Below are 15,188 nucleotides of genomic sequence, written 5' to 3'. Positions count from 1 at the left end.
CAAAGGCACCAACATCCAACCTCATAGACCCATTACAATTCCAAGTCGCCATCCTCAATGTGGTCCCATAGGTCTCGCACCGTCATGTAGAGCGCCGCTCTACAATCACCACCCGACCATCTCTGTAAAAGGCCATCTTCCCCTTCTCCCTTGCCGCTTGAATCTCGGGCATTACTTCTCTCATATGCGCAAGTTGTGAGAGAGTGAGGTCATCGCCTAAGAAAATACCTGTCTTCTTGAGAGTAGGTCTCTTTCTCAAGAATTCCTTCTTCTCTTCCAATGAAGGGAAGCGTAGTATGAGAGCTCTTTCCTTTGAAGATTCTCCGGGCCCTCACTCTTCTTGCCCACTCTCCATGCCTTTGTGTGTGAAGGCTTCTCCACCCCCATCATTGATGTGAGGCTTGTGACCTCTTTTTCCACATTGTTTATGTCCTTGAGGCCGGTTACCCTCACATGTAGAGCCCGCACCCTCCTTCTTTGTTCCTCTTCGAGGGTCATGTTGATAAGAGTGGGTGTACAAGGAGCTTCCTTACCTTTCCCTTTCTTGGCAACCTCAATCCATTTTTTCGGCCTCCTCTACTTTCTTTTGCGTTTCGGATATGACCGCGGCCCATGACTTCTTCTCCTCATTGATGTTGTCAATTTCTTCCCTCAAAGAGGGCTGAAATTCCCCCTCTTCAAGCCCATTTTTTGACCGTGTTTCCAACACTTCTTTGTGGAGGTCCAAAATGCTATTCTCCAACGTGGCGATCTTGTTGAGAAGATGACCCTTCTCGTCCTTCCACCTCTTCTCCTTTTCTTCATTTTCTCGGAGGAAAACGGTCTTCGCGTTCCTCCAATCTTCCATCTCTTTTCTCCATGCTTTCATTTCCAATTCAATGATGGAAATTCGTTTGGAGTGAAGCATATATTTGAGTTTGCTTGTTGCCATAGGTGAGGTTGGGGATGACATGAGAGAGAGAGAGAGAGAGAGAGAGAGAGAGAGAGAGAGAGAGAGAGATCACTCGTTTTGTTGATCAGGTTTTACCTCCTGATATGATTGTGCTGGCAGAACCTGTTCCAGAAAACATGGTAGAGGCCATTGGGAGAGCGATAAAATTGCTTCCAAAGATCGATCCTTTTTCCATGCATGACAGGGTCAGTGGCAAAGGAAATTTTGTTCAATGGGAGCACATCTTTGATACGAAATGTGCTTAGTTTGTTCTTCTTTTAGTCTGTTTTGCACAAATTATGCAGTCAGGTAAATTGTAAGCACGAATTCAAATCGCCACATAAAGCTTTTCTTCACTGATTGCAGTTATTTTGAGTTGTAGACCTTTATTTTGTAGACATAGCTATTGCGTTCATAGAAAAAGAGGCTTGATATGATGGGGTCTCATTTGCTTCATTTCACGACACTACCGTTTTGTTTCGCTTTTCTTGGCCCTTCACTGTTTGGGGCTGGCCGCCCTTTGGGCATGTTAGAAGTGGAGGAAGGCATTGCTTCATGAGTCTTGAGTTTAGGCCGGTCTTTTGGGCTGGTGCTACATAAGCCTGCACCATGGTTCTCTTGTATCCTCAAAGTACACTCTTCTCACGTATGATGCAGGATGGCATTTTTTGGGCGTAGCTGATGTCTTATTTTGATCACTTCTGATAGGTCAATTTGGCCCTTTCATAGGTCAAGGACTCAAGCGGGCATTCCTGGCTTGACTAGAGCAGGATTCATACCAATTGCATGGTGATTCTTCCATGAGCACTCTCCCCCTCCAGCTATCACTTCTACGGAGGTTTGGGGTCAGTATGGATTATCCTTGGACCAGGGTTGTCCACGTTCGACGTACGGGACGTTCCGTATGTTCCGTACCGTACTGTACGACTCGTACGTTCCGTACATGAGTCGTCCGTGTTTTTTTTTTTTTTTTTTTGTTGGGCGATTTTTGGTGTGGGAATGTTTTGCATCTCGACTGCATTTGAACAAGAGCCCAATGGCTGCATTGGCTCAAACCACCATGACCTATGTGCGACGAGGCTTGGGTAGCGGATCTAGTATCTACTATGGCCGCCACCACTTTGGAGATTATGATTCTTCTTTCTTCGGACATTGCCGTTTCCAATGTCCATGGACAGATCTTTCATGTTCTAACTTGTAAGACTTAAGTTACAAGTATTTAGTACTAAGCAGTGTTAGAAAAAAGCCGGGGTCTAGTGTATTTTAACCGGTTGAAATTATAAAATCCCGATTAGATTTTGAGCTTGCCTCTAAGAAAACCGGCAAATTTACACAAGTTTTAGTGTAATTACCGGCAAAAGCTTCAAATTTTGACCTGAAAACTCAAGTTTTCCCTTATTTTGATCGGTTAGGAAAAATGTTTGTTTCTAGCCCTGGTACTAAGTACTAAGGTCGATGTCATGACTCATATGATCTATCATGTGTAAGACGCATGATTTTTTTTTGCATCGTACGTTACGTCACCGTACGTCTAATTTTTTTTAGTTCGATTAGTACCGCACGTCTTCGTACGTGTACCCGTCATACGTGACCGTACGTGTCAACTATGCCTTGGACATAGTTCCTCGATAGCACTTCTTCCAAACCCCACTCAAAACCATGCTCACACACTTGTGCTTTCTTTACCGCCCAGATGGGAAAGAAGGCCAGTGATAGGGTGAGGACAAGGAGAGCATATGATCATGATGGCTTAGTAGAAAAGCATTTTATACATGCCAGAGATCTGCTTGCAAGACTTCTAGCAATGATGTTCAACCGTGCCATGTGTGAGGGCCTACTTGATATTTGGAGTTTGTCCACTATTGTACCCATCTTCAAGTCAAGGAACTGTATGGAGCCTGGGAACTATCGCACTATCATGATTGGATGCATCCATTCTTGAGCAATAGTTGAGTAGATGGGTAGAGAGAGAGGGGTATACAAGTAGCGGTGCAGGCAGGGTTCATAAGGGGTTTCACTACACTTGATCACATTCTAACACTCAGAGCCATTATCGAGGGGGGCAGATCACGTGGCAGGAGGATCTATTGTAGCTTTGTGGATTCCCACAAAGCATTTGACACAGTGCCCAGAACCATATTGATGCGCAGATTATAGGAGATGGGGGTACCCACAAAGTTGATTCGGGGGATCATGGCTTTATACAGGTCAGTATTGGGGGCATATACCCACTTCAGAGTGGATATGTGCTTTGGTTCACTCCACTATTGGGGCGAAACAGGGCTGCTCGCTATTGTTTACGCTATTTGTAATGTATGTGGATGAAGTTTTTAACTACATTGAGAGGGATGGTGATAGAGGAGCACAGTTGGCAAGGACACGGATCCCATTATTGTTATATGCTGATGATATTGTGCTGATCTCTAATTCTCTGGGGACCGGAGGGGATGCAATGTCACTTGGATGCTTTACGTGCGTTTGCCCATGAAAGTGGATTGTCTGTTAATCTTGGCAAAACCAAGATTATGGTGTTCAACACCACACCGCAGTGGGTCAGGAAGTCAACACCCACATTTACCCATGGTTATGAGCTTTGGGGTAGTCTTCAGTGGGTCAGGAAGTCAACACCCACATTTACCCATGGTTATGAGCTTTGGGGTAGTCTTCAGTGGGCGAGTGTTTGCATTGAGGCAACGGAGACTAGACTGACTAGAGCTTATGCAACATTGGGGGGATTGGAGAGGATGCGTTTGTAGATTCAGTTTCAGGAACCTCGAACAAAGCTCTGGCTTTTTGACACTGGTGGCTTGAGCTATGCTGTATGGAGTCCAGATATGGGGACCCTCAGTGGATCACCATGGCAGATCTGGTAGCACTGATGGATGGAGAGGCCTTTGGTTTCTATGATCATTTTAGAGCCAGGGCTTCAATACCACATGGGACTATTCGAGCTGAGTTGGTTGCACCTCCCTTGGTGGTCAGCTAGCGTTGCAGGGAGATACAGCCTGCTGGTATGGATAGATGACATCATGGTTTCATTTACATGGTTTCAGCATGGAAACATTGCCCCCCTTCCAGTACTCTCTAGATGCACCCTCTTTGACTCTCATAGGGACAAAGATCACTAGATTCATTCGTCAGGACTTTATTCAGCTAGACACCAGGAGGACATGGATACAACAGACACGGGAGTTGGGCACGAAGATGGCTTTCTACAGAGAGCATCTTCTCCAACTCACGGAGGATGGCTTTGTGACTAGGCCCAGATACATGGGATACGGTGTGCTATTGGTCAGATACGCACATCTTCGCATCAGCTTCAGGTTGAGACTGGTAGATTTGGAGGAGTATTAGCAAAGGCCAATATATGTCACTTATGCCATTTGGAGCCACAGACGGAGCTGCACTACATATGTCATTGCCCTATATACTATGAGATACGTGGCCGCTTTCGTTGCGTGCTCAGAGAGGATTCTGGACAACTTTCTAGAGTCATGAGATACCATGACCAGAGATGGCTTGGACTGTTTTTACTAGAGTTGCGCAAACACAGAGAGTGCCTGTTGAGGAGATCAAGGGAGAGCGAGTCTCAAAGACAGATTATAGATTTCATAAAACCGGGCATTGGGCAGCGTGAGGAGCAGCTCTCACAACAAAGCTTAGATCTCACCCGCACCAGAGACACGATTGATTGAGCTATTGAGCTAAGGAGATCCACAACGCCCACGACTGTGAGGAGCTTCACAACGAGGCTGTAGCAAAGGATCCAGACCATTCGGGCTTGGCATGCGAGACGTCCAATCAGAGTACTAACCATAAAGCATATCGATGAGATCTACCAACGACCGACTGATGATGGATATCCTATGACTTGATGGTCACACATTATCCACTCACCTCCGTTGAGATTGTATCACTTATTGTATCAGCCCTTCACTCATTGTATCAACTATTTCTCATACCCTATAGAGTTCTAGCTAGCTCACTTCCAGTAGTTTAGGATGTTAGAGTATGTTTCTCAGTACCTTTTTTAAGTACCATTTAGTCTTTTTCTTGGGGTACTCAGACACTATCAAACTCACCACTTTGTAACTTTTTGGTTTCATAGGTCATATTGGCCTTTGAACACGATAATATATCATTTCATTTCATCTCTCTCTCTCTCTCTCTCTCTCTCTCTCTCTCTCTCTCTCTCTCTCTCTCTCTCTCTCTCTCTCTCTCTCTCTCTCTCTCTCTCTCCCCCCCCGTCCCCCTCTCGTCCTCGCGCCCACCTGCCGCTGCCTGCACCTGCCCCCCCCCCCGCCCCCCCCCCCCCCCCCCCCCCCCCCCCCCCCCCCCCCCCCCCCCCCCCCTGCAACCGGCCCGTAGGGCGGTAGGCGTTGGCTTTCACCCGAAATTCTTTACTTTAGACACACACACAGAGCACTTTGCAAAGGAGACCTGTAACGGGAATTAACACTTAATCACACACACGGCTCGGAAGCTAGAATGCTCCGAGCAGACACCGACAACCTGTAGGCCCCAAAATTGGCGCCCCTTTCGGTATTTCTTTATTCATTATCAAAGGGAATAAAACCTGTGATCTCCCACAAGCTGCCCCGCACAATCTAGGTGAAGAAACACGTGTTCTGGCCGGATTTCGGCAGCATAATTGTACTAGGACGCTTCACAGTCAGTATCCCCACACAATAGGTGACTTTCCCGACGCATACGGACACTTTGCAAAACCTGGCGAGAATCTGCAGCACGCTGAATTCTCTGTTTTCTGCCTCGAAAATGCGCCAGTTCACCTGTGCAGCGGTCCCCTTGCATCCCCGAACCTCCTAGGGGTATTAGGGTCCGTTTAGGGCCGAAACCCTAAACCTGAAAAAATACACAGCAGGCTGTAATTCCCTGTTTTGGGCTCCGTTTCACGTGCCGGTTGCATCAGTAGCAAGACCTCGAGCTCCCGCACCTGTAGGGCTACTTGCCCTTCGAATCGGACGAGATTTCTGGCGTGAAACCTCTCCGAATTCACCTGTACCAGCGGGGGATTAGCCGCTAGCTAATCCAATACCTGTGCAAGAGGCTCTTGCCTCGGCAATCGCGCATGAACCCACATAGCTGTAAATTGGTCAAATGAAAAGCCCACTAGTGGGGCATAACATACTGCTCGTAGGGGGGAGAGAGGGCAGCGCGTAGCGTGCAGGGCATCACTCTTGGCACCGCATTGTACATAAGAGGGAAAGGAAGCACTCCATAGCTCTTAACCTGTGAGGTGACAGCTTGCATAATGAGGCCTCTCCCAGCTTAAAAATCAGCGCCCATTTTTCTGCAAGAGGCAAGTGCATGAGAATTTGCCACTTGGCGCATTTTCAAGCATTTTCCCGTTTCGGGTTCGCCGCTTAAAAATATCCTGACCGGTTGCCTAGTTGACTTCGCGGCAGAGTTGTAAAATGTTCCCCTAGTCATACCGGAGGTAATGACGCGAACACATTTCACGGCCCAAAATAGCAGTTCCCTTAATTTTAGGAGATGCTTCCGTTGGGCTCCCACTGATCTTCTGACCATCTATCCTCATTGGGACCGCATCCAAAAGTGCAATGTGGCCCAAGTATTGGATACTTTCAGTTGGTAGTCCCACCTTGACTTTACGCCTTAATTGAGTTCACTTCCTAGTATCCACCAACTTATTAAGTGCGACGGGGGGACCTATATGATCTTGCTGTGAGCCTAGACATCTTCTTACCATATGAATTCCAGTGCCGACCACTTTCCGTCTGCGGGTGAATGTACGGTTCACATTAGCCATACAATGTCCGACCGTTTGCTACTTCAAAAAGAGGGCCTCAAAACAAATAAAATAAACCCGATTGGAAAGAAACCAACAACCAAGGTGCACGTTGCCCTAGCCCCCATTCTTTACGCGTAGTATGTGCCATCATTCTCTACGCGTAGTATGTCTCCCCCCCCTCTCCTACGCGTAGATTGTCTCCCCCCCCACCTGCCCCTCCCCCCCCTTTTTCTTTCACGCGTAGGATGTCTATCCTCTACGCGTAGGGAATTTATTTATTTATTATTATTATTATTATTTTTTACTCGCCCGCACCCCTTCCCCCCACTCTATCTACCATACTCCCCCCTCCCCCCTCTCTCTCTCTCCAATCTGTAACTACCGCTATCTCCCCCGGGCCGTACCGCCTCGCGCTCCACCACTCGCCGAGACCGCCGCTAGGGTGGGTGCACACGTGCATCTAGCGACTCCCCCCCACACGCCCAACTGCGGCGCCCGCTGCTAGGGTGGGTGCACACGTACATCTAACCCCCTTGCGGACGGCGATCAAGCATGAGGAAGACGAACGATAAAGCCGACCCCCTAGAGAATGCCATTCAAAAATGTCAAGAGGAAATGACGGAGACCATTACCAAGCTGAACCGCAATCTCTGGGCACAATAAACATACTCGAAGGACGTGTGCTGATCCAAGAGAGCAAAATAAGCACGCTGGAAGACCGAGTGATGACCCAAGAGGAAGAGATCGTGTCACTCAAGAAAGAACTCGCCGAAGCCCGATCAAGAAACACACTGGAAGAGGGCGAACTGCAACCCTCAGTAATCGAAGAAATCAACACGATCAAGGAACAAGTACGGGCCATCAAAGAGGGAGAAGAATAGCACAAAGAAATGACGACTTCTTGGGTGGATGTTCTTACCAAAACCCAACAGAAGGCGGACGAAGCCGAGAAATGGATAAAGGTGGCCAAGAAAGGAAAAGACAAGGAGATAACACCCACGTCCACACCCAACAACATCATTAACCAGACACTAGAGGAGGAGCAGAGGAGAAGGGTGCGCGCTTTACATGTGAGAATTTGCGGTCTTAAAGACAAAGGCAATGTGGACGAAGAAGTAAAAGAACTCACAGCCTTGATGGGGATTCATGAGCCGACACACACAAGGGCATGGAGAGGGGGCAACATAAAGAAAAATGGAGGCAGTGGAGAAACCTCAAAAGAAAGAGCACTCATCCTCCGTTTTCCCTCCATGGAAGCAAAGAAGTCATTCTTGAAGAAAAGACCAACTCTTAAAGAGATTGGCATCTTTCTCGGGGATGATCTCACCCTCTCGCAGATCGCTCATATGCAGGAAGTAATGCCGGAGATTAGAGCGGCAAGGGGAAAAGGCAAGATCGCTTTTTACCGAGACGGAAAAGTGGTAATACTTGAGCGACGCTCCACATGACGGTGCGAGACTTATGGGACCACACTCAAAGTAGCTGCCTGGAATTGCAATGGATCTATGCGTCTTGATGTGGGTGCTTTTGAGGACAGCTTTACTGGAAGAGACATCATCTTCTACTCTGAGACACACCAGGCCCCTGGGCAATCCATGCCTCACATCAGTGGATACAGGTTGGAGACAGCCTACAGACAGGAGACACGCTTAGAGCACAGAGGGCGGGGCCCGGGAGGAGTGGCAGTGTTATTTAGAGAGGATCTGCAGCCACCACTGATACATATAGCCCGCAGGGACGAGCAGGCTAGGTACATGTGGGTGAGACTGAAAGCAGAGACAGACAGATACCTCTATCTAGCTATTTGTTACTTCCCCCGGAGTACATCAGTTTATGCACCACCCAGAGGACAGTCCCCTTTCTCTATTTTGGATGATGACATATGGGAGTTCTCTAGGGACGGTGACATTATCATCCTCGGGACTTCAATGCTAGGACTGCCCATCACCAGGCAGTGTTTTATGATACTTCAAAGGAGATGCTAAGAGAGATAGTGAAACCGGCCCGTAGGGCGGTAGGCGTTGGCTTTCACCCGAAATTCTTTACTTTAAACACACACACAGAGCACTTTGCAAAGAGAACCTGCGACGGGAGTTAACACTTGAATACACACACGGCTCGGAAGCTAGAATGCTCCGAGCAGACGCCGACAACCTGTAGGCCCCAAAATTGGCGCCCCTTTTGGTATTTCTTTATTCTTTAGGAGGGTAAATTACAAGGTAAGGTCCTGGGAATCCTTCACGTGTATCCACCTAGATACCATTTGATTTGGCCAAATTTCGGCAGCATAACAGCCCCAAAACTTGCGCGAAACCAATTCCCCTGCTCGAACTCGCTTGCACTGTCGTATACCCTCTGATTCCTGTCCAAAAACAGTAAATTCAGCACGCTGTATTTACTGGTTTTTGCCCTGTTTTCAGCCCCAAACAGTCCCCTAATTGTCCTTTGCCAGTGGGGCACGATTCCCAATGATCCTGGCGTCCGTATGGCTGAAAAACAGTCAAATTATAGCGCATACACAGCGCTGATTTCGCACCTGTACGGTGAGGTTATGACCCTCACCAGTGCCTGCTTTGGAGCAGCAGTTAGCTACCCCTGTTCCTGCTCAAGGAGGCTCTTTCCTCAGCACAAAAGCATGAACCCACACAACTGTACATCAGTCAAATGAGTAGCCCTCTTGTGGGGCATCACATAACTGCACGTAGGGGAGAAAGAGAGCAGTATGTAGCGTGCGGGGCATCACTCCCGTCACCATACTGTGCATAGAGGGCAAGGTAAGCATTCCATAGCTTCTGTACCTATTGCAATCCGCCTGTGGCTGAAAATGGTGCCCCCTTTGTTGATATGCAGCTCGTTTTTGCCTCCCAGAGTGGCAGAATCGCTCACAAGCTGACACGTCGCCCAGTTTCCGAGTTTGGGCTTTCCCTGCTAAAAATATCTCAACTGGTGCGTCAGTTGACTTCGCGGTAGAGTTGTAAAGTGTTCCCCTAGTCATACCGAAGGTAATGACGCGAACACATTTCGTGGCCCAAAATAGCAGTTCCCTAGATTTTAGGAGATGCTTCCGTTGGGCTCCCACTGGTCTTCTGACCATCTATCCTCATTGGGACCGCATCCAAAAATGCAATGTGGCCCAACTGTCGAATACTTTTTGTTGGTAGTCCCACCTTGACTTTACGCCTTAATTGAGTTCACTTCCTAGTATCCACCAACTTGCTAAGTGCGACGGGGGGACCTATATGATCTTGCTCTGAGCCTAGACATCCTCTTACCATACGAATTCCAGTGCCGACCACTTCCCGTCTGCGGGTGAATCTACCGTTCACATTGGCCATACAATGTCCGACCGTTTGCTACTTCAAGAAGAGGGTCTCAAAACAAATAAAATAAACCCCATTGGAAAGAAACCAACAACCAAGGTTAGCAGTTGCCACATCTCTGTGACATGGTTATTAACTGCCACGTCCTCGTGACAGATAGATGTGGCAGAAACGGGCCTTTCCAGACTATCACACGTTATGTAATATACTGAGAATGGGTGACACCTGATAGACATGGGCAGTGCACATGGATTGGCCATCTTGAACGGCCTACAGAGATTTCCTGCTGCGGGAGGTTTTACATGCTTCCCACACAGACATGGAGCCAGCATGGTGGACTATGTCATGGCACAACCGAATCTCATCTCTAGTATCCAGGATCTTACAGTTGGGCACAGACCGGTCGGGGTGGCAGTGGATCATGCTCTGGTGTCAATGACCATCTCCTTCCAGTTCAGTGTAGCACACACGCCATGAGTGGCAGCCCCTACTCGCTACATATTCACAAGGGAGACGGACTTTGTATACATGGACGGAATCTACAGACGCCTATGCACTGAGGACCCAGGGCGACCTCTGGAGGAGCTAACTACTATACTGACACAGAGATTACATGAGGCAGCAGCAGAAGCATACCCACACACCCAGCCTGAGCAGAGCCGCCGATCTGGGAGCATGCCTCAGAACAGCTGGTACGATGAGGAGTGCTGCCAGACTAGTGCCAGACTTCAGAGGGAGGTGCTGTTGGGGGACGTCACTCACAAACAGTCACAGATGGACTTCCGACGCCTAGTGCGGCGGAAGAAGAGGGCTTTTTTGGCTCGACTCGAGCAGGATCTATATCAGCTATTCTTGAGTCAGGACCCCCCCCCCCCCCCCCCCCCCCCCCCCCCCCCCCCCCCCCCCTCCTTCTTCTATTTCCTCCACAGAGATCTGGGGTCAGTACGCATCATCTTTGTACATAGTACCTGGACAGCCGCCCCTCCCCAACCCCCCTGACCCATGCCCACACACGTGTCTTTTTCACTGCTGAAATGGTGAAGAAAGCTATTGACAGGATGAAGATTGGGAGAGCATATGATCATGAGGGCCTAGTCGCTGAGCATTTCATGCATGCCAAAGACTTACTAGCAGAGCTTCTAGCAGTTATGTTTAACCGTGCCATGTGTGAGGGCCTACCGGACACTTGGAGCCTATCTACGATCGTACCTATCTTCAAATCAGGAGACCCCATGGAGCATGGGAATTATCGCACTATTATGATTGGGCACACACTGGCAAGATTGCATGCGTCCATTCTTGAGCAACAGCTGAGTAGATGGGCAGAGAGGGAAGGATTGCGTGCAACTGGGCAGGCAGGGTTCAGGAGAGGCTTCTCTACTCTTGACCACATCTTGACACTCAGGGCCATCATGGAGGAAGGCAGATCTCATGGGAGACGGATCTACTGCAGCTTTGTGGACTTCCGCAAAGCGTTTGACACAGTACCCAGAGCTAGATTGATGCGCAGATTACAGGAAATGGGAGTACCCACAGAGCTCATTTGGGGGATCATGGCATTATATAGATCAGTAGTAGGGCATGTACGCACCCCGGAGGGACTCTAAATACCGGTTCACTCCACTATTGGGGTGAAGCAGGGTTGCCCGCTCTCTCCTACTCTTTTCGGTATGTATGTGGATGAGGTTTCTGACTACATTGATAGGGACGGGGATAAAGGTGCACAGTTGGCAGGGACATGGATTCCACTTTTGTTATATGCGGACGATATTGTGTTGATCTCCGAATCCCCAGAGGGAATGCAACGCCAATTGGATGCTTTGCATACGTTTGCTCACGAAAGCGGTTTGTCTGTCAACCTTGGTAAAACCAAGGTTATGGTGTTTAATACCACCCCACAGTGGATCAGGAAATCAGCACCTACATTCACATATGGCCAGGAGATTGTGGAGTACACGGACGCTTACACTTACCTTGGAGTGGTTTTTACTGGACCCACATTCTCACTCACAAGAGTAGTAGAGACCAGACTGACTAGAGCCCACGCAACATTGGGTAGATTGGAGAGGATGTGTTCGCAGGTTCAGTTTCAGGAACCCCGGACGAAGCTCTGGCTCTTTGACACCTTGGTGGCCTCAGCATTGCTCTATGGGGCTGAGATATGGGGACCTTCATTGCATCACCACGGGAGGCCGGGTCGCACAGACGGATGGGGGAACATGGAGAAACCTCTCGTCTCTATGATCTCGCGGCTCATTAGAGCCAAGGCATCAGTACCACGGGCCATTATTCGAGCAGAGCTAGCGGTCCCCCCACTAGTGGTAGAGGCGCTCACCAAATCAGTCTCCTTCATAAACCGCACATGGGAACTTTCCAGAGACAGATATGCTCGCATAGCACTTGAGTCCTCTCAACAGTTAGCCATACAAGGAGATACAACATGTTGGTATGGGGAGATGACATCATGGTTTCAGGCGCATTGGTTCAGCATAGACAGGCTGCCACCATTCCAGTACTCATTGGATGCACCATCTCTCATTCTTACACAGTCGGAGATCACCAAGCTCATCCACCAAGACCTGACCTAGCTAGACACCAGGAGGACATGGATACAACCACCACAAGAACTGGGCACGAAGATGGCTTTCTACAGAGACCACCTTCTCTAGCTTACGGAAGATGGTTTTGTGATGAGACCCAGATACATGGATACCCACCTGTCTCATGGGATACGGTGTGCTATTGGCCAGTTACGCACATCGTCTCACCAACTGCGGATTGAAACTGGGAGATACAGCGGAGTACCAATAGAGGCCAGGACATGCTCCTTGTGTGACATGGAACCTGAGACAGAGCTGCATTATACATGCCGCTGCCCCGTCTACTACGAGATACGAGGCCGCTTCCATTGCTTGTTCAGAGAGGGTTTTGGACCACTCTCAAGAGTAATGGGATACGAAGATCAAAGATGCTTGGGTTTGTTCTTGCTCGAGCTGCGCAGACACAGAGAGAGCCTAATGAATGGCGAGGTTAACCAGTCTCAAAGACGGATTACAGACTTCTTCAAAGCAGACACGGGACAGCCGCAAGAGCCACTCCCACAGCAGAGCTCCCCCCCGTCTCACACCAGAGGCACATTGATTGACCGAGCGATTGAACTGGGGAAATCTAGGCGCCCACGATTGCGCAGGACTACACAGCATCGACGGAGGCTACGTCAAAAGATTCAGAGCACGATGGCCAGGCATGCACGACGCCCGGTCAGACTACTAAGCATGGAGGAAATTGATGAGATTCGCCAACGACCGATGCTAGATCTTTTGTGATTCAACTATCCCAACTAGTCGCCCATTTTTGCTTCGTTTTCGGCTTTAGCTCACATCGACCAATCTAGAATCCCATAATATATATCTTTGTTTTGTACTGTTGTTACGTTATTTTGTTACTCTGACTTTGTATCAGATCCACCACCTTGTAACTTTCTGGTCTCATAGGTCACTATGCCTTTTGAAGACGTTAATATAACATTTCATTTCATTTCATTTCATTTCTCTCTCTCTCTACTAGAAAAGAATATCTATGAAAATGAACATCTCAAGAGCACAATCCCCAAGATAATGTACAAAACATGCAGCTCATCACCACAGATGTGTGATCTCAAAATCCATTAAATATACAATAAATACCAAGATTACTACTTGTCCTCAATGTCTTGGAACTCCAAATGCTGGAAAAATCTCCTCCTATTTCATCGTTGTCGAAGCTACATGTAGAGAAAATATGAGGAGCCTTGTCAGGCTCTTGAGAAGCAGGTAGTATAGCTGCTGCAGAAAAGGAAACATCAAGAGGTGGGCCCTGAACAATAGGGTCCATGTGTCTGTAAATTGGTAAAACCAGAGGAGCCTTTGTCTGCCTCTGGCACCTTCTCCTTTTCTTTGCTTCTCTCTTTGTCGTAATCACATGGAACGCAAAATGGGAACGGGGAACAGGGATTATGAATAGGTAGGAATCCCCATTCCTTATGACAAGACATGCGCACATGTGTCACATGGAATGGGCAGCAAAAGGGAACATGTAACAGACTTGGACACTCCAAGTCAAGAATCAACCGCGACAACACCAAATAACCACCTCAAAACAATTCACAGATCACAATAGATTTGCACTGGCCCGGCGGAGTTCCGTGCCTAGAGATATTGGCCCCAAAGACTGGCGCCCCTTTCGGTATTTCTTTTTGTATTAATCAATCATCAAAGTACAAGAGAGCGGTTAGGGTTTCACTCTCAGACTCTGCGTCCAGATGCTCTGAGAAGTGAGGCCCTCACCACTTGTTTAAAGATACAAGGGATGCCCAAAAGCAGAGCCCCAAAAGCTTTTAAAATAAAAAGCATCAGTTCTCTCTCTCTCTTAGAGAGTCTTTTTCTCTTTTTTTTATAAAAAAAAAACAAGATTCGCGTCGCTCATCATTTTCCCAAAATTTTTATATATTTTTTAAAAAAATTTTAAAAGCCTCCTCGATTTCCGAAAATTAGGGTTTGCAGGAAGTTTAGGGTTTCTGGCAGAAATTAGGGTACGTGGGTTTCTGTTGTCCGCCACGTCATCACTTTGTGACATACCCCCCTCTTGAAAGCATTGTAATCGACCGCGATTACGCCTGCAAAACCGACAAAAGCCATAAACTGTCTTAGCAGACACTGACTGTTAGTACCTACGTACTAGGAACACACATCTAGCACATGTACGAAATCGACAGTCACATCACACGACATCACAGGACATCACATGACATTCAACATTCATTCGGATCTTAGACCATGATTTATCGGCAATGTAGCTAGCAATCACATCTAGGTCCAATAGGGACCTCATCGATGTCCGATTGACTAACCCCTATTGCAACCATGTCTATTCGAGATCAATCAGACCAAAATGCTGCAGTCATTTCGTCTATTAGTTCTTGCACTCACAAGAAGTCAAGAACAAATCAGTATCATAATCAGGAATTCCATTTCATAAAGTCATCCAGCAGAATACTGTTAGCTCTTAGTATCCCTAAAGCTCAAAGAGACATCAGTGACTTCAGTATCAAAATCAAGGCATCTGTTGACAAGGGAGCAGAGTGACTCCCCTCTTGTGCATCCCACTGCACCAGATCTTCGGCCAA

General features: G+C 48.0%; 1 protein-coding gene across 5 annotated transcripts in view; it reads left to right on the top strand.

Moving 5' to 3' along the window:
• SETH2 (UDP-Glycosyltransferase superfamily protein) overlaps positions 1-15,188 on the top strand; it is a 93,978-nt gene that overhangs the window by 67,179 nt on the left and 11,611 nt on the right. For 2 of the 5 annotated variants that reach the window (XM_086496062.1, XM_086496060.1), the window contains exon 5: positions 1,021-1,137. The exons of 2 other annotated variants lie outside the window; for them this stretch is intronic. In XM_086496062.1, the coding sequence (XP_086352188.1) occupies positions 1,021-1,137 (117 nt within the window). Of the gene's footprint in view, positions 1-1,020; positions 1,241-15,188 lie in introns of all 5 variants that reach the window. One more of the 5 variants, XM_086496063.1, reaches the window with a different exon arrangement.

Source organism: Adiantum capillus-veneris, chromosome 22 (genome assembly GCF_014529385.1).
Source record: "Adiantum capillus-veneris isolate H3 chromosome 22, ASM1452938v2, whole genome shotgun sequence".
Taxonomy (NCBI): domain Eukaryota; kingdom Viridiplantae; phylum Streptophyta; class Polypodiopsida; order Polypodiales; family Pteridaceae; genus Adiantum; species Adiantum capillus-veneris.
The sequence above is the reverse complement of the archived record's forward strand: the minus strand, read 5'-3'. Positions and strand labels throughout refer to the sequence as shown.